Below are 26,474 nucleotides of genomic sequence, written 5' to 3' on the forward strand. Positions count from 1 at the left end.
GAAATAAAAACGTGTCTGACTGACGTTTGGGGTTTCTCTATTAATAAAGGTACTGGGGACTGTCAATTGTTTTTAACAGCCGTGTCTTACGCCGCCAAGCATTTTCGAACACTGTTTATGCAGACTAAAAAAAACACAGATACGTGTATCAAGAACAATACCCAAAAGGTAAAATCTCCAAAACAACAGGCCGTGAGGGATGACCTGAAAAATGTGATGGCTAATAAGCTCGAATTATTTATAACCGATGGTATTACTCGGAAAAACATTCCACTCCATCGTTTTTGATCACCGTGCCGCTACACAGTAGGGCACACAACACTGATCCAGCCCACATAACTAGGCCACTTTCCCTCTGCATAGAACCACACTCAGACTCCATGTGTACAGCAGAGGAAAGATGCTCAAATGATGGTTGAGCCAGCATAAGTCTCTGGCTAAAGCAATGTGATCAAGCAAATCCATCTATCAACAGTGTGCGTTGTATTAGCAAAAACATGTTCAGCTTAAGCTTGAAGTAATTTACTGCCAGTGTAAGGAGTGTAAATTAAGAGAGCTTGTAAAAAACAGGAGAAGTCATTTACAGAGATCCTTTTAAAGGATGTGAGTTGCAGCAGGCTGCAAAGTAAACTCACTGGGAAGAATATCTAGAGACAATGACATGAACATCAATGGTCGATAACATTCGCACTGTGCACTCCAGAGATTAACATTGGTCTCACGGAACCTAATTCAGTTGGACTGAAATGTTACAAGATACAATGACAACACAGTTGACAGTAAGATCATGTTGTAAATCCAGGAGATGGGTCCACTGAAAATTAGGGGCATATTTACAAGGAAATTGCACAGCATGGTGCCTCAAGCAATCTTGCTGAGCTGAGCTGTTCCATTTTCAGAACGCAGGGATGTGCCTTATTTAGAAGAATACGGCACATCCCTGTGTTTTTCCCTGCGACAGAGCTAAATTAGCTGCCTAGCGCCAACGCAGGCACCCTTGCGCCAGGGTGCAATGGTGCATGCACTGCGGGAGTGGTTGCTTTTGTGCAGTAAGGGAAAACGTCCTGCACTTCCTGCACAAAAAACAATCTGTAATGGCAATTTACTCCTTCTATATGTGCTACAGAATGTAGCACACATAGAAAAAGCAAAAACTGAGGTGAGATAAAAGTATCTCTCCTCGTTGTGCCACTCTAACGCCACCCCTGGGGTGGGGTTAGTTTTTCGCACTGCCTCAGATTTACATTTCCTTGTAAATCTGGGGCAGTGTAAAAAATCAATGGATGGGTGTGCTCACAGCAACGCCCATTGAACGCGTCTTTGCTGCAGAAAACTGTGTTGAGGCGGCCCATAATTACAAGGTGGCATTAAGTCACAGGGCATTGCACCACGAGAGTTGCAAAAAGTGACAGACCTGTGGCACAAGGGCTTGTAAACATGCCCCTTTGATCTATGCAGGGTTGGGCTGGCCCATATGGTAGTCAGGCAGTACTAAATTTGCTGGTCTCACAGGTGAGTGTGTGGGCCAGTTTTTAAGCAGTTTTTGGGCCTGATGTATGACCAGGACGGCTGGCTTTTACTGTTTATTTATCTGACATTAAAACAAACATCTTATTGGACAACTGCAAGTATAGGGAAGCAAAAGGCTTTGATGCACCAGGATACCTCTCCCAATGCTTGTCTACAGAGCAGTCTACCAACAGAAAGAACTTCATTGGTTTCCAAAGATGTTTTATTCAACGTAGTCTTTATATGCAGTAAACTAATAAAGTTTGCTGCTCTGCACATTCAAATATATAGGTATAAAACATTGAGGAAGCTAACTGTGGCTTGGCGTATGTGGGGTCTTATAAACTCGAGCAGGGCTAATAGTGGTTGTAAATTGCACTTTACAAAGGATAATGGTGTCGGAACTCAAATTTACACAGCAATTTTATTCTCCTCCTCTCTGTTTTAATGGAATATTTAGTTTTAAATGTTTTTGAAACATGTATTGTAACAACTCTAAATTGTTGCACAATAACCTTTATTCTGATTCTTATTCACTGGGGTCCAGCTCTTGGAGTTTCTTCTCTATTTTTAAGCAGTGAGGCGGGTCTAGGAACATAGGAACAGTGATCGATTTCCCAATGCGTAAAAGAGTCACAACTCTTGGCAAGAGGGCCCCTTGGTCCTCAGTATCTATCCTGAAAAAAGTGATAAAAAGAGGTCAAACACATGACCAGTAGAAGTGATTGCAATGAGGAAGAAATTGTTTAGTCTCAGAAGATGCAATGAGAAGCTGTGGATCAACTCAAAGAAGGTACACATAAGAAATGTCAAGACCAGATTAAGGTTCCACTGTGGCATCACAAACAGTTCGGGAGGGATCAAGGGGCTTATTTTCAAGAGTCTGACACATTGCCATTGATGCAGCAATTTTCTTGCACTGCCCTGCACCTCCATAACAATGCCACGGTAGTGCTGTATTTACTATACAGCGCTCCATGGTGCACAATGTCCACAGTTGTGACTGAAATTCTGACACATCTGTGGCACAAAAATTATGCATTGCTGGACTAGCGTAAAAAAAAATGATGCTGCTCCAGCAATGCCAGAGGACCCCATTCAAAAACGCCCTGTGTTAGTTTAATGTCTGCTCTGAGCAGGCATTAAAAAAGTGATGATGTAAAGGCACACTGCCCTGTTTTGTGTGGCTTCTAACGAGGGAATGCCTACCTTGTGTACATTATACCTGGCACAGGTACAATGTAGCACAAGGCTTTTTAGTCTGTTAAACATTAAATAAACTGCATCACAACAGCTGATTTAAACAAGGGTGATTGGTCATGTAGACACAGAAAAGGGCCAATAAATAACCTCTAAGAGTTCTCACCTTGCAAAGAATATGTCCTACAGACTACACCACAAGGTCACATATCTATCCCAGAGCCCAGTGTAAAAAGACTTAATGGAAGGGAGCTTGGCAGACAGGATGTCATCTACAATTTAAAATTAAATGCTGGCAACTGCTGCCACCCAATATCTATGCATGGATGTGTAGATAATGCAGGCATTTAGGGCACTGTGCAGTTCAGTGCCTTTCCTCCATTGCAAACATTCCAGGACATTCAGGCTATGATGCCCAGGATTCAACCTCAGTCCTGAATAACCGTGAAAGCAATTCTGAGGCTTCTTGGCCTGTTAGCCACATGCATCATGCTGGTTCATTTCACTTGGTGACCTAAGCAGACTTTGCATTTGGATTTTATCTCTCAGTGGGTCCAGCACCAAGGAAACCTATCTGTTGTCATGAAGGTTTCAGAAGGGACTGCAGAAGATCTGCTGTGATCGCTCCTTGACTGCAAAAAGACTAGTACCAGACTCTTCTTCCTTTCCCAACCAGAGATGACAGTGGGGGCCGGCTCATCACTGCTGGATTGCATGAATTCGGAAGGAATTAGGATTCACCTTGCTGGTGGAAACTTGCAGCACCAAACGTTCAGGAGTAGGATACTGCATAAGAAAACCACAGTCACCATGGAAACGTCTGTGGCTTCTGGCCACCTACCTGTTCACTGGCAGACAAGAGCAGTGCTTAGACCAAGTGCACATAAGTGTGTCAGTTAGGACTTTGTTGAATGAGAGTAAGGGCTCAGAGGTAGCAGGACCATGTTTTAAGACTTCAGTAAAGACATTTGTCTTAACTTCAACTACATCTAACTACCATAGCAAAGGAATTACTCTCCTCACATTGGAGGCCAAGGGGGAAAGCAACCCTATATCATGGGAAGTATCAAGTCCACTAGCCCCCTGTAAATCCATCTATGAACTGTCATTTTCATAATGCTGGAGTAATTCATCCCCATCATCACTGTTATACAGTGAAACTCTAATCAGATTCTGAACTAAAAACCTGATGGATCATCTGAGGATGGCTTTGTGGTAGTGTGAGGTTATTGTTTGAAACAGGCTGTACGGGGACCAGGCGTGCTGGAGAAGAGTCAATGTGTGATCTCAGTAGAGGTGGGATAGATTCAGCTCAGCTTTGGATATTGGAGGCAGCAGCAGATCCCACTCCGGTGCTGTCAACTTTAGGACTGGCATAGATGAAATTGGAATCAGCACAGGTCTTGGAGCTGGTGTAGAAGTCAACACCGGAGAAGGGGTAGAACCTGAGATGGCTTCTAGGGGCTAAGACAGCTCCAAGGACAGATCCACCTTTGTTAACTTGACAGGAGGTTCATGTGGATCCTTGGGCCAAAAGGCATGGCAGAGAGAGCTGGGAGTGCAAAAAAAAAAACCTTTGAATGGCCTTCTTAACGGCTTCAACCTACTGCCTTGTTGTAGATGGTGCAGGGAACTTGGGATTAACTGCAGGATCTTCTTCTCAAATAGGGGCTGGGAATGAGATCGAGTGACACCTTGACCTGTTGCTAAATCAGCTTTGAGAGTGAGAGTGGTTCTGTGCGCTTGACTTGGAGTGGAAACAGACTCACACAAGCTGTATGAATTATTTTGATGTTCATTAATGTACAATTTCACTTCTTGGTCTCAGATCACCTTTGGATGCATGATGCCACACTCACTGTATGACTTTGAGTCGTACCCCCAAATATCAAAGACACAACTTGTGTGTCTCTGTTACAGACATCTGTTTTCGACAGTCCTGGCACAGTCTTGACCCATGTAGCTCTAGGTGGGGGCATTATTTACTTGCTGTGAGAGACTGGCTCCTTGTTGCAGTACCCCCCACTTTTTGCCTGGTTTCTAAATGAAACTTGGACTGGAGTGCACTGGGATCCTGCTAACTAGGTTCCCAGTGCCAGTATTCTTTCACTAAAACATGGTAAAATCAATTGGGTACAGATTTAGCTACCACTATAAGTCCCTTATAAAAGGTACTTAAGTACCCAGGGCATGGGGTACTATGGGTAAGCATGTGAGGGCAGCAGCACTGCTTGTGCCACCCTCAGGAGCTCTGCATCCAGGTACACCCAGCACTGCCATAGCAGGCTGAGTGTCCTGGTGCGAACCTAAAATATAAACTCGACCTGGCACACTCTCTGTGTGCCCTGTCCATCCCACACTGCATATTTTATGGGTAAGTCACCCCTCTAGCAGGCCTTCCAGCCCTAAGGTAGGGTACACCATACTATGGCCCGTATTTATACTTTTTGACGCTAAACTGCGCTAACGCAGTTTAGCGTCAAAAGGTTTTGCGCCGGCTAACGCCATTCTGAAGAGCCATGCGGGCGCCGTATTTATTGAATGGCGTTAGCCGGCGCTAGCAGACCGGCGCTGCCTGGTGTGCGTGGAAAAAAACCACGTACACCAGGCAGCCCGGGCGTAGGGAAAAATGGCGTTAGGGCGTCTTAAAATGGTGCAAGTCAGGTTGACGCAAAAAAATCGCCTCCACCCGATTTGCGCCATTTTTAACGACGCCCAGACGCCATTTACATGACTCCTGTCTTAGTAAAGACAGGAGTCATGCCCCCTTGCCCAATGGCCATGCCCAGGGGACTTCTGTCCCCTGGGCCTGGTCATTGGGCATTGTGGCATGTAGGGGGGCACAAATCAGGCCCCCCTATGCCAAAAAAAAATATTTAAAAAAAAATATATATACTTACCTGAACTTACCTGAATGTCCCTGGGATGGGTCCCTCATCCTTGGGTGTCCTCCTGGGGTAGGCAAGGGTGGCAGGGGGGGTCCCTGGGGGCCTGGGAGGGCAGCTGTGGGCTCATTTTGAGCCCACAGGTCCCTTAACGCCTGCCCTGACCCAGGCGTTAAAAAGAGGTGCAAATGCGGGGTTTTTTGCCCCGCCCACTCCCGGGCGTGATTTTTGCCCGGGAGTATAAATACGACGCATTTGCGTCGCAGTCATTTTTTTAGACGGGAACGCCTACCTTGCATCTCATTAACGCAAGGAAGGCGTTCACGCAAAAAAATGACGCTCTTTCCTCCTACTTTGGCGCTAGACGCGTCTAACGCCAAAGTATAAATATGGCGTTAGATTTGCGCCGAATTTGCGTCGAAAAAAACAACGCAAATTTGGCGCAAACGGAGTATAAATATGCCCCTATATGTGAGGACATAATTGCATGAACAATATGCCCCCACTGTGTCCTTGCCAAAACTGGGACACAGTGAGTGAACAGAGCAGCTATTTTAATAAATGTGCTGGACACTGGTCAATACAAGTTTCCCAGCTACATAATGGCTACTCTGAACCCTGGGTTGTTTGGTATCAAACAACTCAGAATAATAAATCCAAACCGGTACCTGTACTGGACTTATTATAAAAAATACCCAGGGGTCACTTTAGAGGTGCCCCTTTAGAAATCTAACTATCCTGGCATTGTTGCTGACTGGTTACATCCAGCCTGCTGCTTCCAGGAAGCCAATCCACAAACCTTGGGGGAGAGGCCTGCCTCTCAGGTTTGTGAAACAAAGCCCTTCCTGGGTGCAGGAGGTAACTCCCCCTCCCTCAGGAATAGGCACTGCCCTGGCATGGAGCTTCAAAGGGCTGCCGCCCTTGAAACTCGACCCCCAGGCCTGCTGCTATCAGCAGATGGCCTCCCCCTTTTCAAACTCCCACTCTTGGAGGGAGCAAAGGTGGGAAACCACACAAAGGGTAGGAGGAGTGGCCTCACCTAGCCTGCACCACCCCTAAGGGGCCATCATGCGAAGTGGACCCTCTGATTCAGTTTTCTCCATCTTGGAATGGAGGAAAATAGCCAATGAGGTTTAGGGAAGTGACCCTTCCCACAGGAAGTGGCCACTATAGTGGGTGTAGCCACCCAAAGGTAAGTGTACCATTGGACACTACCAGGTTCCCCATAAAATGCCCACTAAATTCAGTATTTAGTGGGCTCCCCTAGAACAAGATTTAGATTTGAAAAGGATTCCAAGAAGAAAGCAAGACCAGCACCAAAAGAAGACCACAGCAAGAGAACTGAGGGCCTGCTGCACAAGAAAAGGTGCCAAACCCTGCCTGCTGCACCCAGGACCCGAAACCGCTGTTGTGGAGGAGCTGGACACTGGACTGACCCAAAGAAACCCAGAGGACCTCCAGGCTTCAAGGATCACCGCAGTTCTCCCTCCTCAGTGGATGCTCACTAAAGAAAAACAAGAAAACTGCAAAGGACCAAGAAACCAGTGATTGTCAGTTCACTAAATCACCGATATCTCTGCAACCAGAAGTCACAGCCAGACCCAACGGCACGTGGTGGTGCTGCGTCCTCTAGTGGCCGAGATACAGCAATACCCTGGGTACTGGTCAGCTGATATTGAAAACCCAGAAAACCAGCTCCCCCCGAACTGAAAATGGATCAGGAGGAAACCCCATTCAAGGGACTTCAGGAACACCATGGACTTCAAACCAGAGTGCCACAGTTGTCCTGTAAGCAGCCCTCAACGTGACTCACCTCCAGCTCCAAAGGACTCCGTTGCACACAGCTCCTGGACCTCCAACTCACCCTGCACCTGGCCGCCCTGGGCCTTGCATCGCAAGATCTGCTGTGTGCCCCGGGTCTCCAACCCCTTGTGACCTCATAAGCCCAAGGGAACCCCCCAGGCACCAACTTTTAATCTGCAACCAGCTCCTTTTCCAAGTGGCCCATCCAGGTGGCCCTGTACTTGTGCCAAAAACATCTCCAATGCTGCTCCCGCCAGAACTGGGAGCTGCCCGAGGCTCTCCAGCTGGCACGAGGTGCACAATGCCCACTGCAACCACCCTGCAAAAGAAGAGACTGGTAACTCAACGTGCAATTTTTAATGCATTTTTAAAGGTGACTGCCTATTGATCCCTTTGGTTCGTAATTAGGCATAGAAAGACTAACTTTATTAAAACTTTTAAAAGTTATAACTCAAAAAGTAGTTAACGTATTGTGAAGATTTTGGTCTTACAAGTTATATAAAAGTCTGAAGTATTTTTTATAAATTCTGGTCTCAAATTATTCATTGAGTGTGTGTGGTGGATGACTCGATTTGTGAGTACAGCAAATACTTAGCACTTCTCCCAGATTAGCCTAACTGCTCAACCATCTACCTTAAAAATTAGAGCATTAGGTGGTCTGATTTTTACCCCTGAACTAACATGTGGTTGTCCGGACCCTCTGCATAGTGTACCTGGTTTTGTACACTACATAGAGGGCCAGCCTCCAACACTTGCACATTGAATTTCGATTTGGAAAATCATCAATACAGACAAAAGAGAGAGCTGGGCTTTGGATAGGCATGCAAAGTCATGGAAAGAAAGAAACTGACTTTGACATGCAGGGGTGACACTATCCGACTGTCACTTCTGGGGAAGAATGAAGCAGCGGTGACATGAAGTAGCACTGCTATGAAAAGCCTCTAGGTCCAATATGGCACCTGGGGAATGTTCCACTGATGAGGAGTCTGCAGTTAAAAGTATCCATCAGATACAAACATTAAATAATAGATTGTTAACGTCAATGGGATGAGTGTTTTAGAACCTAATGATATATGTAATTTGACCACTCAAGTGGTTGATTTATTATCATATTTTCTTACTAGGGCAACTGGAGTTAACACGTACAAAGTCACACAACTATTACCAAACACTCCCCTCAACAAAAAGATGAGACCTATTACATTTGCTATTGGATGCTTAAGTAAAGTGAAACATTGAATTCGCCAATGCTTGTTGTATCTTCTCTTGCTTTAAAATTGCTAGCAGAAGCAGATGACTTTTCAGTTGACTTGTATTTACTTTCTTTAGAACAAATGCCTGAGAAAACACCAGGACCACACAGCTCCACTTAGCTCTTAAATACACAATCATTAATTCACAGTCTAGAACCTGGTTGAAACGATTGTACGACGAAACAACGACTTCAAAAACAACTACTGCCTTAACAACGAGGTCGGACCACTGACCTCGTTGCTACTACTAATGATTTTACCACGAATGCCTTAACAACGATATTTCGTTGTAAAGGCATTCCTGATAAAAGCATTAGCAATAGGCACCATTCACCCTACATCCCCCACCCCCCCAACCCCACCCCAAAACCTAAAAGCCCCTGACCCCCCACCCCCTCCCCAAAACCAAAAATGCCCCACCCCCCTAGCCCCACCCCAAAACCTAAAACCCCCTGACCCCCCACCCACTCCCCAAAACCAAAAACGCCCAACCCCCCAACCCCACCCCAAAACCTAAAACCCCCCACCCCCTCCCCAAAACCAAAAACGCCCCACCCCCCCAACCCCACCCCTAAACCTAAAACCCCCTGACCCCCCACCCACTCCCCAAAACCAAAAACGCCCCACCCCCCCAAAACCTAAAACCCCCTAATCCCCCACCCACTCCCCAAAACCAAAAACGCCCCACCCCCCCACCCCACCCCAAAACCTAAAACCCCCTGACCCCCCATCCCCTCCCCAAAACCTAAACCCTCCACTTACCTTCGCCAACTCCCTTCTTTGTACCTTAACCACACATATTCGTTGTTCAGAACATACGTAGTTAAGGCACAAAAAACCGGAGTCGTGGTTAAAAAAAGCGTTGTTGCGCTTTCGTTAACCACGACTTTCGGAAAAAAAAAGCCGTAAAAAAGGATGTTTCCCGGTTGAAACACATTGCATAAACCGAGTGCACAAAGTGACAACATTATTTCCGGTAGACAGGCTTTGAAAAAATACATTATTGAACAGTGTGTACGAAATACTGCTGAGACAGGCATTATGCTTTCAAGCAGATTGTGATCAGCGAAGGAGAAGCGGACTTAAATCCTTGCAAGTCTGTTGAACAAAATATGCTGATGAAAACATGAAACGAAAAAATAAATTGGAGCTAAAATGTAGTCGCGGTCTCCGGGGTTTTGTTGACTCTGTAATATACATATAATGCATTTAGAGTTGGGAAGGCCTTATGGGAAACTGTCTTTGCCCAATAAACCACCTTGAAAGGACCACTGTGTGGGCTGTTTTTTTTAATTCCCTCATGACCCACGGGGCTACAAAAAACAACCCTCACGCTGGCCCTTTTAAGCCTGTTCATCTGCAGTGACAGATTGCCCATTAGGCTGGTCCAACCCTCTTTATTACACATATAAAGGAAAAACAACCTATCACCCACTAGAAGCATGAGCAAATCTGCGGTAACAAAAGGATCTTCTAAAAGAAATAATTCCCATACAATGTCTTATTGTCAATTAATTTAAAGTTATCCATGAAATCAAATCAAGAGAAAAAGCAAAGAGGGACAAAAAACGGACCTTTTCACAAACATTAGAAAGAAAAATTACAATTAAAAACGTCAGTTAGGGCAGAGAAGCAAATAGACACACTTACAACACCATCAGTGAAAGTGTATTATGTTAGGTATTAAATATACAAACTACAGTAGTACAGGATCAATCACATCAGTTAAATACTTGTGGATGATGTTGCTGTGAATCAGGACCATTACCCCCACATCCAAATATGTCTTGCATCTCCCTTGTGCACCCTACCATAGACTGATATCCATGCTGAAGCTAATATAAGCAAACAACTGAAAGTGCTGGGTGGATGTTGGAAGGTGGTTTATTAGTAGGTGCAGGTAGGTATCTACAACTGGTAATAACATCACAATGACAAATAAGGTCCAATCAAGCCTCACTAAATTAATCCTTGCTCAAACCTTGGTAGTGTGGCTGATGAGCAATCAGGCTTAATTTAGGAGACAGATGTGTAAAGCATTTAATAACACCAAAACAGTAAATAATAAGACACAACACACAATAAAAGTACAACACTAATTTAGAAGAATAGAGGATATTTTTATCTTTAAAATGACATCAAAATGACATCCATAGTTGGAACTGGAGATATGAATTTTTAAAGATTAAATGTAAAAATTTGCTTTCTAATGCTAAAAAGTGAAAAGAGCTGACCGCTGCTATCTGGTTCCACTGGATTTGGACCAAGTCAAAGTTTTAGGCTGACCTCAATAGAAGGCAGGTTGGATACAATGAGTGGGGCAGGTCAAGGTTTTACCTTCACACTTTTTGGTTCTTATTCGCTTGATGTAGAGCAGTCGTCCTCAGCAATACAGCTTTCGGTTCGACAGGGGCAGCTTGCTTGAGCACAGTGCCTCGAAGAGTCCTGCAGGTCCTTGTCTTCTTTGTCAAAGTGCTCTGGAACTTTCAACGGGGCAAACCTAAAAGTCAGGCTGTGTCGTGGTTTGATGCCGCCGGCTTGACTCTCTTCATCAAGGTTGGTGAACTTATGGAGTTTTTGACAAAAGTAGTCCAAATGTTCTCAAACTTCTGGATTTTCTTCCTTTGGGTCTCTGAGGGTCCACAACACTGGTGAATGGTGCAGAAGCTCTGAGGTGCCTCTTGGACGTTAGTGACTTCAATTTCCACAATGCACCTGGTCAAATCATTTAAAGTCCAAGTGAGCTGGTCAGCTGGGCTTGTCCTTGCAGGAGCTGATGTAGGGGATTTCATGTATCTTTTGTCTACCTGTTGCTTTCAGGGAGTCCACTCCCTAGCCTTGGTAGCAAGGCAAAGTCCTCTTTTGTGAATCCCAGAGTGTGCAGAAGGTGCAATCCTTGTGCGTGCAGTCCTCTCTTGGCGCAGAGCAGGGGTTCAGCAGGGCAGTCATCTTTCTTCCGATTTCTTTAATCAGGGATCTCTTCCAGCACCTTTCTACCTGTTGCTGATCAGGGAGTCTACTTCTGTATCCTTTAAGGCAGACAATGCCCTTTTGTTGTGAAGCCTTGTGTGTGCAGCAGGTGCAGTCTCTATGAGTGCAGTTCATCTAATGTGCAGTCCAAGGGTTCAGTAGTGCAGTCCCTCTTCTCCAGAAGTTTCCAGACAGGGATTTGAGGAGCTGTGAGCTCTCCCACATTTATTCTGGGCTGGGAAGAGGGGGCATCCCTGACCATTGGGTTTCAAGTTGATACTCTCTGTGATAACCACTTTCTTGGAAGTGTGGCATATTGTTGCCCCAGAATGGACATCTCAATACAAATCAAAATGGAGAAAATCTCTCCTGGGAGTCCAGGGCTGGTTAACCCAACCCACAGGTGTAGCTAACTATTCCCTACACTACCCTTCCAGCCCTTATCCTAATTTAATTAGAGGAGCTTTAGTGTGGCTGGGGGTGCAGGAAATGGCGTGGCCCTGGTTCCTGTACTATCTGTTTTAACCCCTTTGAAGACCAGATGGCTACTCATCCCACTTCCTGTCCTGGCATCTGCAACAGCAGATCTGTTCTCACCAGATGGTCTCCTTGTTTCAGCCAAGGCCACTTCACACCTCATTAGAGCAGCTTGACTCAGCCTGTCAAATCAGAAGAGGCTGCTACAGGGCTGTTTTAGGTAACTTTAGGAAAACAAGTTCTAATACTACCATCCTGCAATAGTTATAATAAATCCAACCATAGCAAGTTGTTGGATTTATTGTAACTATTATTTTGGCACTTTGAATTATGTTGCTAGTTCATTTCTGTCAAATCTTATTCTTCATTAAAGTTTAATAAAGTCTTCCCATGTTAGCCGATATAGCTAGCACACTACAATGGGTAAACCAGATTGGCAGCTTTTCCCTTACCATGGCATATAAAACATATTTTATTATGTCCCTGCTTTTGATGACAAAACACCCTATCACTGGGGCTCCTACGGCAGACCTTAGGGGTGACTTATATACAATAAAAAGGTAGTTTAAGACTATGGGAGTAATTTTAATTCCAAAGTCGAATTTAGACTGAGTTTTTTTTAAAAGCAGTTTGCAAAGCAGGGCTGGCATTAAAGGGACAGCAGACACCAAAACAATGCACACTGAAGTTCAATAAGTCCACTGGGGGGACTCCAAAGCTACAGGCCTTACCATATACTAGGGACTTACAGGTATGTTGTCAGAACCAATTGCAATTACACCTAATTAACATATACACTTGAAACAGAGCACTGGCCCTGGGCGTGGTTAGCAGAACCCGGTGCACAATCAGAGTCAGAAAACCAGAATCTCTTAGTCCAAATGGGACAAAAACTGAGGATAGTGGAAATTGAGTCTCTAGGTGGCAGAGGTATGCACCCTGTCCAATTAGGGACCACAATCATACTCAGAGTAAGTCACAACACAATCTAAATTATTTTCTTCTCACCCTCTGGTAGCTTGGCACAGAGCAGGCAGGCTTAACTTAGAAGGTGATGTTTAAAGTATTTGCCCCATAACTCATACAGTAACACAGTGAAAACACCACAAAAAGACCTCACACTAGGTTAGAAATATAGGGAATATTTATCTGACTGAAAGAAGAACAAAACAACCAAAATCCATCCAGTGGAAGTCGCAATATGAATTTTGAAATATTTAGCGCCTCATCACGAGTTTGGCAGTCTGACAGTAAGACCCCTTCAGTGGCGGCCGCTAAAAGACTGCCAAGTTGGCAGCAATACAACCACTGCATTATGAGTCACACTATAAAGTCTGCCAAAAAACAGCTAAATTTCAGAAAATGCTAGGACACTAGAGGACGGAAAAGAGGAGGATCCACCACGAGCACCGCTAGCTCGACAAAAATCCTCCCATCATATTATGATCCACAAATCACAACAGTGGTTCTTCCATGGTGGAAAACCATTGGCGGTGCAAACCACGGCTGTCTCAACTCACTTCAGTCAGAACACAACACCACATTGGATAGTTTGAATACCCCACACTTGACACACATCCACACAGCAAACACACACCTACACAGCCCACAATCCTTTGCATCCAGAATGTTATTTACATATAAGGAGAAGTGCACATTTCACTCAGCACCAACCCCACATCAGCACAACATTCACAATACACATATCACTAGCACACACAATCCGCTACAACTGTCACCCACTCAAAACACCTCATCTATGACTCACCATTTACCAAACACTGCACCCTTTCACTTACAATACCCCCACACACCATCTCCACAATCACTACCTTGTCCCCACAAAAACACCCATGTTTCACTGATGAAAAGTTGAGGGTCATAGTGGATGAAATTGTAAGGATAGAGCCACACCTGTTTGGAGCACAGGTCCAACAAACATCTATTGCAAGGAAAATGGAGTTGTGGCAAATAATAGTCAACATGGTCATTTCTGTAGACAGTCATCCACGCACAAGGGAGGACATACATATATATATATATATATATATATATATATATATATATACATATATATATATATATACATATATATACATATATATACATACATATATATATATATATATATATATATATATATATATATATATATATATATATATATAGATATAGATATAGATATATAGATATATATATATATCTTACCTGCTGTGTCATCCTTCCCACCTAACCTAGTGTCCCCAAGGACATTCATCCAAATGGTGAGTCATGTAGCTCTAAGGTGTCTGACTACTCCTATTTAACAGGATCTGCTCTATGTGGAACATTGGGTCTGACAGATGAGCCAAGTCATACTGTGTCCTGAAATAAGTGTACACTTCATGTGAGGCTGTAATCCAAATCTGGCTTTTGTTATGGCCAACTTAGTACTGTCCCTAAGAGGTTTGAGGAGGTGTCCCCATTTTCAGGTCATGTTCATTCAATGGGAAATGCGAAGTTTGATAAGGGTGGACATCCTACAATGTGGAACTCATGTAGTCTATTAGAGCTTCATGTTTCATGGTATTATAGTGACATGGGTGTAAAAAACTTGTATTCCAATATGTTTGTTGTAGAGAAGGCAAGCGGCTAGGCTGCTTAACCCTTAGCCCATTTGCATTGTCCATGCTAGATAGGCCAATGCCATACCTATATGAGTGCTACATATGCTATTTGCTGCCTACATCATATGTCAATTGATACTTCGGGACATATTTATACTTGTTTTGTACCGAATTTGCATCATTTTGTTTACGCAAATTGGGTGCAAAACTAACTCCATATTTATACTTTGGTGCTAGACCTGTCTTGCGCCAAATTTATGGAGTTAAAGTCATTTTTGGACACTTACTTTGCATCAATGAGATTCAAAGTAGGCGTTCTCGTGCAAAAAATGACTCTATGGCCTTAACGCCATATTTATCCCCCCTTGCTAAAATCACGCACGGGAGGGAGGTGGGGTCAAAAAATGGCATAAAGCTTGCTTTGCAGCATTTTTTAATGCCTGGGTCAGGGCAGGCCTTAGGAGACCTTTAGGACGATTTCCATGGTGGAACACCATGGAAAAAGCCCACAGGTGCCCTCCCCAGCCCCCAGGGACACCCCCCCCCACACCAGAGGGACAGCAGAGGATGGGGGACCCCATTCCAGGTAAGTATAGGTAAGTACCGGTAAGTATTTTTTTTTATAAGTGCCATTGGGGGCCCTGAAATGGGTCCCGATATATGGCACTGGGTGCAATGGCCAGGGGACGCTGGTCCCCTGTGCTGGCCATTGGGGTGGTGGACATGACTCCTGTCTTTTCTAAGACAGGAGTCATGTGGTATGGATGGTTTTGCATCAGAAAATGACGCTATGCTGGTTAGAGTCATTTTTTTTTACTCTAACCTGCCTAACATCATTTTTTGGTGCAAAACCCCCTTCTTCCATACCGCAAGCCCCACCCGGCTAGCGTCTTTTTTTTTTTTTACGCTAGCCTACCCTTTGCACCGGCTTGCACCATTCCATAAATATGGTGCCCAGCTGGTGCACAGAAATGGTGCAAGCCAGTGCTAAACTTTTTTGTGCAAAACTGTGATAGTGCAGTTTTGCACCAAAAAGTATAAATCAGGGCCTTCATGTCGGATTATATGTTGTTTCCTAATTTTTCCCAGACTTACCTTAGCTGATCTGAGGCTGGTTAGACAATTATGGTTATGGTTCTGATCATTTCTGCCTGACGTAATGGTGTAGCAGATGTTCCATATCACATACACATGTTGGTGTTGTGGGATATGTAAATTTGCTTTCTTCTAGGTGCATGTATCATTAATGGGTACACTGATAAACAGTTGTGTAAGTGTTAAGTCTGGACTTAGGTAGTGAGGATCACAATTCAGGACGGTTGTTAGTGATGTAGGTGTTTTAATGTTGTCATGCAGAGGCTTCTATTCAGATTGTCTGTTGGAATGTTATAAGCACAATATATGGTGTCCGTAGTTTTGTTGGTGAAACTATGCTCCATGTCATTGTCTGTGGACGAATCCTGTGTGTAAGGTAGCCCCCAATAGCAGTACATAAAGTTGCTGTCTATGGGACAATGTATCTGATTTGTGGGTGCAGTAACTCCTGATGTATATATCACTAGTTTTTAGATTGATGTTTCCCAAACATGCACCGTGAATTAGTGATGCCCAATGTATGGGAACGACACATGTGGTGTATCTATCAGAGATTGTTTGCCATTGTGTAAGTAATGTACAGAATGGTCAGTTAGGCATGTAATTGAAAGGCAAGATGCTGTGTCATATGTGAAGTATCACATTTACCTTTCATGGGACATGACTTTTCAGGATGGACTGAGCAGGTTTGGAGTCGGAGTAGGCATGATATTGTGTTATCAGTCACATGCATTTCCTTAGACTGATGTTATGATGGACAGTGATGACCTGTATGGGGTAAAATGTTTTGGTTTAGCCAATCCAACTGGTGCATGATGCTTTTGAGTAACAGGTGATGTGATGGGATTTTCAAGTAGTGGTCAGATGATTGGCTTATTTTGTTGGTGAAACTGTTGTCAAATGTGAAAGTTGGATGTATCTTCTTGTGAAATGATGTAGGCTATGAAGGGTATTTGAGTGGGCCTTTCCTAGCAGGAGATGTATTGCTACTGTTGTGCATATTGTAATGTTTGTGTGTGGGAAGAATGTGATGACCCTCTCTATCTTCCTCTCTCTCTCTGTGCCTCAGCATTAGAAGGTGAAGGAGATGGGGCACAGGTGAGTGGGGTAGCTGCCGGCCAATGGACCTAGAGTGCTGAGCCCACCGACAGCTAGGGCCTCAGTGGCCCTGAGGGTGAAGGGAGTGCCATGGGAGAGACAGGATCCATGTCATCATCCTCAGAATCCTCCTCCAGTGAACACACCCTGGCAGTTGCAGACCCATCTGGGACCAGCCCCGTACCATCTTTGCCCACCACCCTCCCTTTCTACCACCACCCTCCCAGTAGCTCCCCACCCAGTTGGCTGTGCCCTCTCACCCGAGGGTTGGCATTTCCTTTGCTGCAGGCACCTCTACCCCCGCCCCTGTCAGCCCTTCTGCTCTCAGTGAGGAGGCTATTGACCTCCTGAGTTTGATCTCTGTGGGTCAACTGACCATCCTGAAAGCCATCCAGGGACAAACAACTCAAGGCCAATAGAATAACACGTTCCTGGAGGGCATTCACAGTGCACTGACTGGCCTTCAGAGTTCCTTTCAGGCTCTGGCCTCCACACTGATTCCAGCCAGTCACCCTTTGTCTTCCGTCCCCCTCCGCCTTCCTCTTCCCAATTCCAAACCCCTCTTCCTCGACCTACCCAAAGCACACAGACAGACAAGCATGCATCCACCTTAACATCCAATGGGTAGCTGTGACAAACTCAAGCACCGTGAGATAAAGCACTGGCATGCACACAAACAACATAGACCTGCAGACAAGCAACAGTCACAACCTGCCCTGACACCCCCACCACCCCTAAATCACAGACAGTATACCAGACAAACCTAAAGACACCACAGCAACATTCACAGATCCAGCCACTACACCAATCTTACCCACAGACAGCACAACAGCAGACCCTCAGACATCCACCCCAGTTACTACATCCTCAGACACCACAACCACAGAAATGCCTACATGCAGCACACCCACCATACCTGCAGTAACCACCCCAACAGACACTCACCGACCCACCACAGCATCTCCCAGCACCTCCACCTCAGACATAAACGCCCACACTCACCCACCCAACAGACACCCACCACCCACAAGCATGCCTCTCACAAACATACACCCAAGACACCCACATCAACACCTGACAATCACTCCCTCTGCCTCCACACCCAAAGCCTTTTGCCATGACCATCTCCATGGGTCTAAAAAAGCATTCCTTTTGGTGTTTGCCCTTTTCCCTACTCCTCTCCCACCCCATGATACCCTCAATGTTCTGTAGCTCTACCTAAATGCAACCCTTTCACCTCCAAAACCTCCCCTGACGTCCCACAAATACCCATGCCCCTCCTCCGCTAAGACATCTACCCCTCCCAAGAGTACCCAATCCTTCCCTAAGCCTAGACCTAAACCCCCCTCTCAATCCCAAACCCCAAGGTCCCCTTCTCAATCCAAACCCCAATTCCCCCCTCCTGTCCCCCTAATCCCTGAGGTGCCTGCCTGCCACCTTGATGCCCCTCCCTGTGGAGGTTACATGGCAGTCAGGAGTCAAGTTGGGGGCACACACATGTGCATTGTATGCATGTTGCACATTGGTACTTTGGACTGGCTTCTGGCCATGGACATTTGAAAAATATTTATTCCTTCATTACATATTTGAGCAAACCAGTTATTGGTTTTGAAGTTACATCTTTGTCCTGCATTTCTTTTGTTAGGGCAGATCTGTTCCTGGCTGACATTGTTTGTGTGTGAGTAATTGTGTGTAAGTGGTGGGTGTGCTACCTATTTTATCTGGGGAGCATGTGAGGTTGTGTGCAGTGCAATTGTCTCCCATTGATGGATGTGTGTTGTGTGAAGGGCATGTGTATGTTGCAGAAATGTTGTTGTGATAGCATTTAGTGGTGCTTGTGTTGACATGTGTTTGTTGCAGTGTTGTGCGCCTTTGTGTGCCTGGACTGTGTTCATGAGCGTGTGTGGTGAATGGTATGTCAGATATGTGGTGATGTGTGTTTGTTTGTGCTTGTTATGGTCCCCTCCTTTCCGCAGGTGGCCATCATTGTCCATGGTGGCCTGACCGCAGAGGCGGTGCCATCCGTGGTTTGGCTGTATTCTTTTGTGAATACCGCCATGGTCGTAATTTGGCAATCTTCTCTGCCAGCCTGTTGACGGTACAACCGCCACTGCCAACATGGCAGTCCTAAGACCGCCAAACTCATAATCAGGCCCTAAAAGTGAAAACAGTGCTTAGAAATCATCAACGGTCAAAAGGTTACTTGATGTTGCGAAGGACCGGTGCAAATCCAAAATCCAGGCCAACTGCGATGGAGAGTAGGCCAACTACAAAACCCATGCAGGGCCCACTGAAACAGTACTTTTGGTGGAGTGATGTGAAAATGTTGAGGGCACAATGCATCAGTATTTTCCACGCAGTCGGATCACTGCATCGTCGGTGGGCTCAGTTGGGGCAAACATGATGTGTCTCCGGACATCCGCAGCATCGTCCTTGGAGATGAGATTTCTCTGCCACACATGGGTGATTCATCAATTGTCTGCTGTCCTTGTGGTGATGCGTCAACTTTTCTGCTGTGCTCAAGGGGATGCATCGGTTTTGGCAGATTTCAGCTGCAGAATCCACTTCTGAGACCCAGAGGTTGGAGGGGGCACCTCGGGCAAGGGTGAGACTCTCAGTAGCACCAGGAGAGTTTGGGGCAGTCTTTGAGACTGCAGGAGAACAGGGCAACATGTTAAAATGTAGAATTCAAATAACAGGGAAACCATGTAGATGCTGGATGGATGTGGAGCCATTTAAGAACTGGCAGAGCAGGATTTCTTTGTAAACTGTGAGGGCTGCTGCCTCACTAAATCCAGTTTTGCCCCACCCCACATATTTGAGTCTGTATTAAGAATAAAGCCACAATATATAAACTAGCACACCCAGCCTGGGCCAAACACAAACCTTTCTCCAACCGACTTGACAGCCTGTTTCTTATTTTATCTCAATAATTTGGGAGAAACTTGTTTGGGGACTAATTATGGCAATTCAATTGTGGGGAGCAGTGAAATGACAACTTACTCCTCTAATACATGCCTTCCTCTCATTTATCCCCGCCCCCCTTTCTGCTATCTGGCGTCATCATTATCCTCACCTTTCTCCTTCCTCCTTCAAGCCAAGCAGATATCTAAACGTTTTTTTTCCATAATGCAGTATTGCACATCCAATGAAGTACAAGCATTTTAATGACAATCATTCTATTCACAAGGTCCTTAGTCAACCCTTTCACGTCACTCTCCTTGATATTGCTTCTAGAATGCCTCAAGTATGAGTTCTAGTTCAAACTATTTTTAAAATCTATATGAAAATGTTAAGAACTATAAAGGGTTCCTCTAGCAACCCACCTGAATTCTGAGGAACCTATTTCAGACCTCACCAAATCAGCACATTACTAATAGCACCTTCACAACAAAATGAAGCCCTTGACTTTGTGTGAAAGCCTCAAACAAGTGGTTGAGACCATGTGCTTGTCTCAGAGAGTGCCATTCTCATGGTCCTGCATACATAAAACACTGCCCCATTAAACAGAGTTGTTCATGTAGATTCAACTTTAGAAACATGCCAAAAACAGTGATTACACTAATAATTAATACTCTCATTAAAGTTAGATGGAAGCAAAAAGCATTCTCGAACTATGATGCTCTGCATTGAAAGTTCTTTTTTTAAATACATTTATTTATTGGTATTTTTTGGTTTGGACAATAGAACAACATATAAGTATAACAACCATTGCATATTGATAGGTCAATGGAGGAATGATTTCACCGTTAAATTCAATGCAGCATATTCACAAAAGAAAGAAAGGGTAGTACTACCATCCAGGGTCACATTTTCGACTAAGCAGGGCCCCAGACAGTTCAAGGCACTAAGAAGCTTAGTGAACCTGTCAGCTTACAAAGGAAGGAACCACGCAATAACACAGTTGGCCATCCGAGCCACAGTGCTGAAATACAGTGGGGCCCCTCATCAGTCCCCCTCACTAGAGCCTTCAGTTGATTTGTGTTCATCCTCCTTTGTAAAGTTATGAAGAAGAGACTCCCAGAACATGATCACCTCTGAGGCCTGCCTGCCCTTGCGAGCAATATGCCTATGTACCTCTTCTGCCACACCCCATTCAAAGAGATCCCTCTGCTATGAAGACCCTACTGTTCCTCAGGTGCTCATCCAAAAAATGGCCACTCGTCTTTTGCCCAGCAGTAGAGCCAGTTGGGTCATCCTGTGATGAATTTATCGTCCCCTGGGCCTTGACACCACTCCCAGAAGGCAAGCCAATCAATCAATCAAGGCATTTATAAAGGGCGCTACTCACCCTCTGAGGGTCTCAAGACGCTAGGGGGGGGATTTACTGCAGCTCAAAAAGCCAGGTCTTTAGGCGTCTCCTGAAGGCGAGGTGGTCCTGGGTGGTTCTAAGGTGAACGGGGAGGGAGTTCCATGTCTTGGCCGCCAGGTAGGAGAAGGATTTGCCTCCAGCGGTGGTTCTGCAGATGCGAGGGGCGGTGGCGAGAGCGAGGCTGTCGGAGCGGAGCTGGCGGGTGGGCGTGTAGAACGAGAGGCGTCTGTTGAGGTATTCGGGCCCTTATTGTGGAGGGCTTTGTGTGCGTGGGTGAGGAGCCGGAAGGTGATCCTCTTGTTGACGGGCAGCCAGTGCAGGTGCTTCAGGTGGGCGGATATGTGGCTGTGGCGCGGTATGTCAAGGATGAGGCGTGCAGAGGCGTTCTGTATTCGCTGGAGACGATTCTGTAGCTTGGTGGTGGTTCCTGCGTATAGGGTGTTTCCGTAATCCAGTCGGCTTGTGACGAGGGCGTGGGTAACAGTTTTCCTTGTGTCGGTGGGTATCCAGCAGAAGATCTTTCGGAGCATGCGGAGGGTGTAGAAGCAGGCGGACGAGACGGCTATGATTTGCTTGGTCATTGAGAGGAGGGGGTCCAGGATGAATCCGAGGTCGCGAGCGTGGTCAGAGGGGGTTGGTGCGGTGCCCAGAGCCGTGGGCCACCATGAGTCATTCCAGGCGGACGGGGAGTGCCCGAGGATGAGGACCTCCGTCTTGTCAGAGTTCAGCTTCAGTCGGCTGAGCTTCATCCATTCTGCGACGTCTTTCATTCCATCATGGAGGTTGGCTTTAGCGGTGGCTGGGTCTTTGGTGAGGGAGAGTATCAGCTGTGTGTCGTCGGCGTAGGAGATGATGTTGATGTTGTGTTTGCGAGCGATGTTCGCGAGGGGGCTCATGTAGATATTGAAGAGTGTAGGGCTGAGCGAAGATCCTTGTAGAACGCCGCAGATGATCTCGGTGGGTTCTGAGCGGAAGGGCGGGAGGTAGACTCTTTGGGTTCGGTCAGAAAGGACCGAGATGATCCAGCTTAGGGCCTGACCTTGGATTCCAGTGGAGCGGAAGCAGGTTATTAGGGTGCGATGGCATACGGTGTCGAATGCAGCCAAGAGGTCCAGGAAGATGAGGGCGGTAGTTTCGCCGTTGTCCATCAGGGTTCTGATGTCGTCGGTGACTGCGATGAGGGCTGTTTCCGTGCTGTGGTTGGTGCGAAAACCCGATTGGGAGGGGTCGAGCAGGTTGTTGTCTTCAAGGAAGTTGGTCAGTTGCTTGTTGACGGCCTTCTCGATGACCTTGGCCGGGAAGAGGAGAAGAGAGATGGGGCGGAAGTTCTTCAGGTCGTTGGGGTCAGATGTGGGTTTTTTCAGGAGAGCGTTGACTTCGGCGTGTTTCCAGCTCTCGGGGAAGGTGGCAGATGCGAACGAGATGTTGATGATGCTTTGGAGATAGGGGGCACTGATGGCGTCGGCTTTGTTGAAGATGTGATAGGGGCATGGGTCCGATGGGGAGCCGGAGTGGATAGTGTTCATGGTGATTCTGGTCTCTTCGGTGCTGACGGGGGTCCAGGCGTTGAGGGTAGTGGCTGGAGCTGTTGGTTCAGTGGTGGGTGGCGGGGTTTGGGGTCCGAAGCTGTTGTGTAGGTCGGTGATCTTTTGATGGGAGAAAGTGGCGAGGGAGTTGCAGAGTTCTTGTGAGGGCGTGATGGTGTTGGAGCTGGCGTTGGGGTTGGAGAGCTCTTTGACAATGTTGAAGAGTTCCTTGCTGTTGTGGGTGTTGTTGTCAAGTCTCTCTTTGAAAGATGCCCTTTTGGTGGAGCGGATCAGCTGGTGGTGTTCGCGGGTGGCGGACTTGAGGGCTGACATGTTTTCAGCGGTGTGTTCTTTGCGTCAGTTTTTTTCGTGGGTGCGGCAGGATTTCTTGGATTCCTTGAGGGCTTCAGTGAACCACGGGGGTTTCCTGATGTTGGTCTCTCTTGGGTGGTTCCTGAGAAGGCGAGGTCGTCGGCACAGTTAGTGATCCACTGTGTGAGGCTGAGGGCTGCATTGTTGGCGTCGGTGGTGATGGCTGGTTGGTTGTGGTTTAGAGTTGCGAGTAGCTGTTCTGTGGAGATTTTGTTACAGGGTCTGCGGGGGATTTGTTGTGTGCAGAGGTGGTAGGTCTCACGTTTGAAGGTGAAGTGGACGCATCTGTGGTCGGTCCAGAGTAGTTCAGAGGAGTGGCTGAAGGATATGTGGTTGCTGGCGGAGAAGATGGGGTCGAGCGTGTGGCCAGCAGAGTGGGTGGGGGTGTTCACCAGTTGCTTGAGTCCGATGTTGGCGAGGTTGTCGAGCAGGGTGGCGGTATTGGTGTTGTTGTTCTTATCCAGGTGGAAGTTTATGTCCCCGAGGAGGATGTAGTCTGGTGAGGTTAGGGCGTGCGGGGTGATGAAGTCGGTGATGGATTCGCTAAAAAGGGCGCGTGGAGCAGGGGGCCTGTAGACGAGAGTACCTCTGAGGGTGGTCCTGGGGTCGGTGTGGATCTGGAAGTGCATGTGTTCGGCGACGAGGGGGGTGTCTTCGGTGGTGGTCGTGATGTTGATGGAGTTTTTGTAGATGATGGCGATTCCTCCCCCGTTTTGGTTGGCGCGGTCTTTCCGGGCGATCTTGTAGCCGTCGGGGATGGCAATGGCGATGTCGGGAGCTGAGGAGGCGTTCATCCAGGTTTCTGTGACGAAGGCGACGTCATGAGCCGTAGTGTCCAGGAGGTCCAATAGCTCGATGGCGTGCCTGTGGATGGAGCGTGTGTTGAGGAGGATGCACTTGAGGTGGTTGTTGGTGCGCGGGCTGGTGGAGGGATTGCAGGCTTGGTGGAAGGTGTACTTGCAGGCTTGACAAGCGAAGGGTCCATGAGTGCGTTTGGGGCTGGCCTGGTAGCAGTTGGCGGTTTGCCCGGGGTTGAATGCATGGAGGGAGACGGCGTTGTATCTGAGATGGGGGGTTTGGGTGCGGTGGGGGCCAGGGGTTCTGGTGCAGGGCGCGGTCCAGGCGTGGACGGGCTTGCCTTTGGCGCGCCCGCTGCGTGCGGCCGCCATGAGAGGGAAGGGGGGGAGGAGGGGTCAGCTGGGGGGCGGGAGGCGGGAGGGAGGGCAGCAAATGGGCACGGGGCGGGGCGGCACGGGGCAGCGGCGGGAAAGTGGGGGAACGGGAGGCGGTAGAGCGGAAAGGCAACTAGAGGGAAAAACGGAAAAGAATTTAAGAAGAAAGGCAAGAGGGGCAAAAAAGATGGAGATGGAGCAAGGCATCAAGAGAGAGAAGAGAGAAAAGAGAAAAGAGAGAAAAACGAAATGGAAGAGGGAATCACGAGAGTAAAGGCAACAAGGTGAAGAAGGAGTCAGGAGAGAAAGAGAAACGATATGGAAGGCAGAATCACGAGAGTAAATCAAGGTGAAGAGGGAGTCAGGAGAGAAAGAGAAACGATATGAAGGCAAAGTCACGAGAGTAAAGGCAACAAGGTGAAGAAGGAGTCAGGAGAGAAAGGAAACAGGATGAGAAAGGCAGCTAGATGGAGAGCAGCGACAGGAGAGAGAACGGCAGACTGGAAGCAGGTGCAGAGGACCTACACACAGGTGGCAGGGCAGGTGGAGCTGCAGTGGCGGGGGAGTGACCTACCCAATGGAGTCAAGGGAATCTCAATGCCAGTTGCTTCTACTATTTTTGGCAGTAGGGCCTCCCAGTATCCTTGCACCCCCGCACAGGACGAGGCCAGACGCAAAAACTAGCATCCAGCTCCCCACATCTCACACCCCTTGCCGAGAGTTAGTCTATTCAGGCGTCCGGGGGTCACATAGGTACGATGTAAAAAACTGAAATGGAGCAATTTAAACCTCTGATTACAGGACACATTTTTCACCAACATACATATTTGTGCCCATTTGGCGTCTGTTATTTTCTCCCCCAATTCCCTCGCTCAGGCATCTCGTGCAGCACACTGGGGCAACACCTTATCACCTCTGATGGCCTTATAGAATAATTAAATTAGGGACCACCATCTCCCAGTTGAAGCAGGCCACCCAACACTCGAGTGGGCTGTTGGGCGGTTGGAAACCCAACCAAGACTTCCTGTGTTACACTTTTCAGTTCGGCATATGGCAGGAATTGGCCCGGTCAAATAGAAAGATACATATAACCAGCAATAGGAATACACACACAAAAAGCAAGACACAGACCATTCTATAGATGCTGAAAGTAATGAAAGATATAATATTAAACTATTTTCCTAACTAAGAGATGAATTGTAATGATAGGTTCTTCAGAGGAAGTGCTAAATTCACTAATGAAATTTCCTTTAACACACTATCCCTACGGTGGGGAAAATGCCAGGAAAGAATTGCCCTCAGGGCTCAGCACTTTTAAAAATCAAATGATTTTCCATTAACACTCAACTCTAAATCAGGGTTCATACCTTCTAGTTGAAGGTGTACCAGTCTCAGAAATATGTTCATGGAGAAGATAGGGTTGGCCAATTTTCTACTCACTTCAGAAAATCCCTAAATTCACATCTATTCAAGAACATTCTGAGTTAAAATACCAAGCCTCTCTTTTGTTCAATGATTCCTCAGAGTGTATTCACTCAGTCTATACTTTTCCAGTGAATATAGTTTTGTTAAAAATATTTGACGTATGTGTATGGGGTCTGTGCTTAACAAATTCAGAACCGCATCTAAAAAATAGGTAACAGAATAGTACACAAATGTCACTTTGAATATCTGAATGCCGAACCCAATTGAACAGGAAAAAAAGGATTGGATATCTTACCTTCCGGATTCAAATGTAAACCAGGTAGAATCTCGGCCATATCTCCTCAAAGAACTAAGTGGCCACATAACCAGCTTCACTTTAGCATTGTGAATGTCCCAGAGATAGATGTTCTCGTGTGTAATCTGCATGGTGCATTCCCCATAGATGTCTAAATTTGGTGTAGGCATAAGATATACATTAAATCTCTCTGAAAAGAAGTAAAGGGAGGAGATAAAATAAATCAACGTTAAAATAAAATGAAATACTGTAATTCTCACGGCATTTCATGTTTTCTCATCATGACATGTTGATACACAGTAATTCAATTGTTGTCTTTACAAATGTCAAAAAAAATAATCTTGAACTTCATTATGGGCTTAGTCATTTTGATCCAAACACACGCTATTACACACAAGAGAAACTGACCATGGCTTGTTGGTAGTTTGCAATCGAAACGTACACAGATTTGTGGATTCAATAGAACAATTTAAAGA

At 46.3% G+C, this 26,474-nt stretch overlaps 1 protein-coding gene across 1 annotated transcript in view; it reads right to left on the reverse strand.

The window, feature by feature from the left end:
- Nucleotides 1-26,474, reverse strand: part of DOK6 (docking protein 6) — a gene marked incomplete at its 5' end in the record, with an annotated part of 934,435 nt that overhangs the window by 354,954 nt on the left and 553,007 nt on the right. The window contains one exon of the mRNA XM_069219182.1: nucleotides 25,999-26,188. Coding sequence (XP_069075283.1) covers nucleotides 25,999-26,188 — 190 coding nt within the window. The remainder of the gene's footprint in view (nucleotides 1-25,998; nucleotides 26,189-26,474) is intronic.

The sequence above is a fragment of the Pleurodeles waltl genome, chromosome 2_2 (genome assembly GCF_031143425.1).
Source record: "Pleurodeles waltl isolate 20211129_DDA chromosome 2_2, aPleWal1.hap1.20221129, whole genome shotgun sequence".
Lineage (NCBI taxonomy): Eukaryota > Metazoa > Chordata > Amphibia > Caudata > Salamandridae > Pleurodeles > Pleurodeles waltl.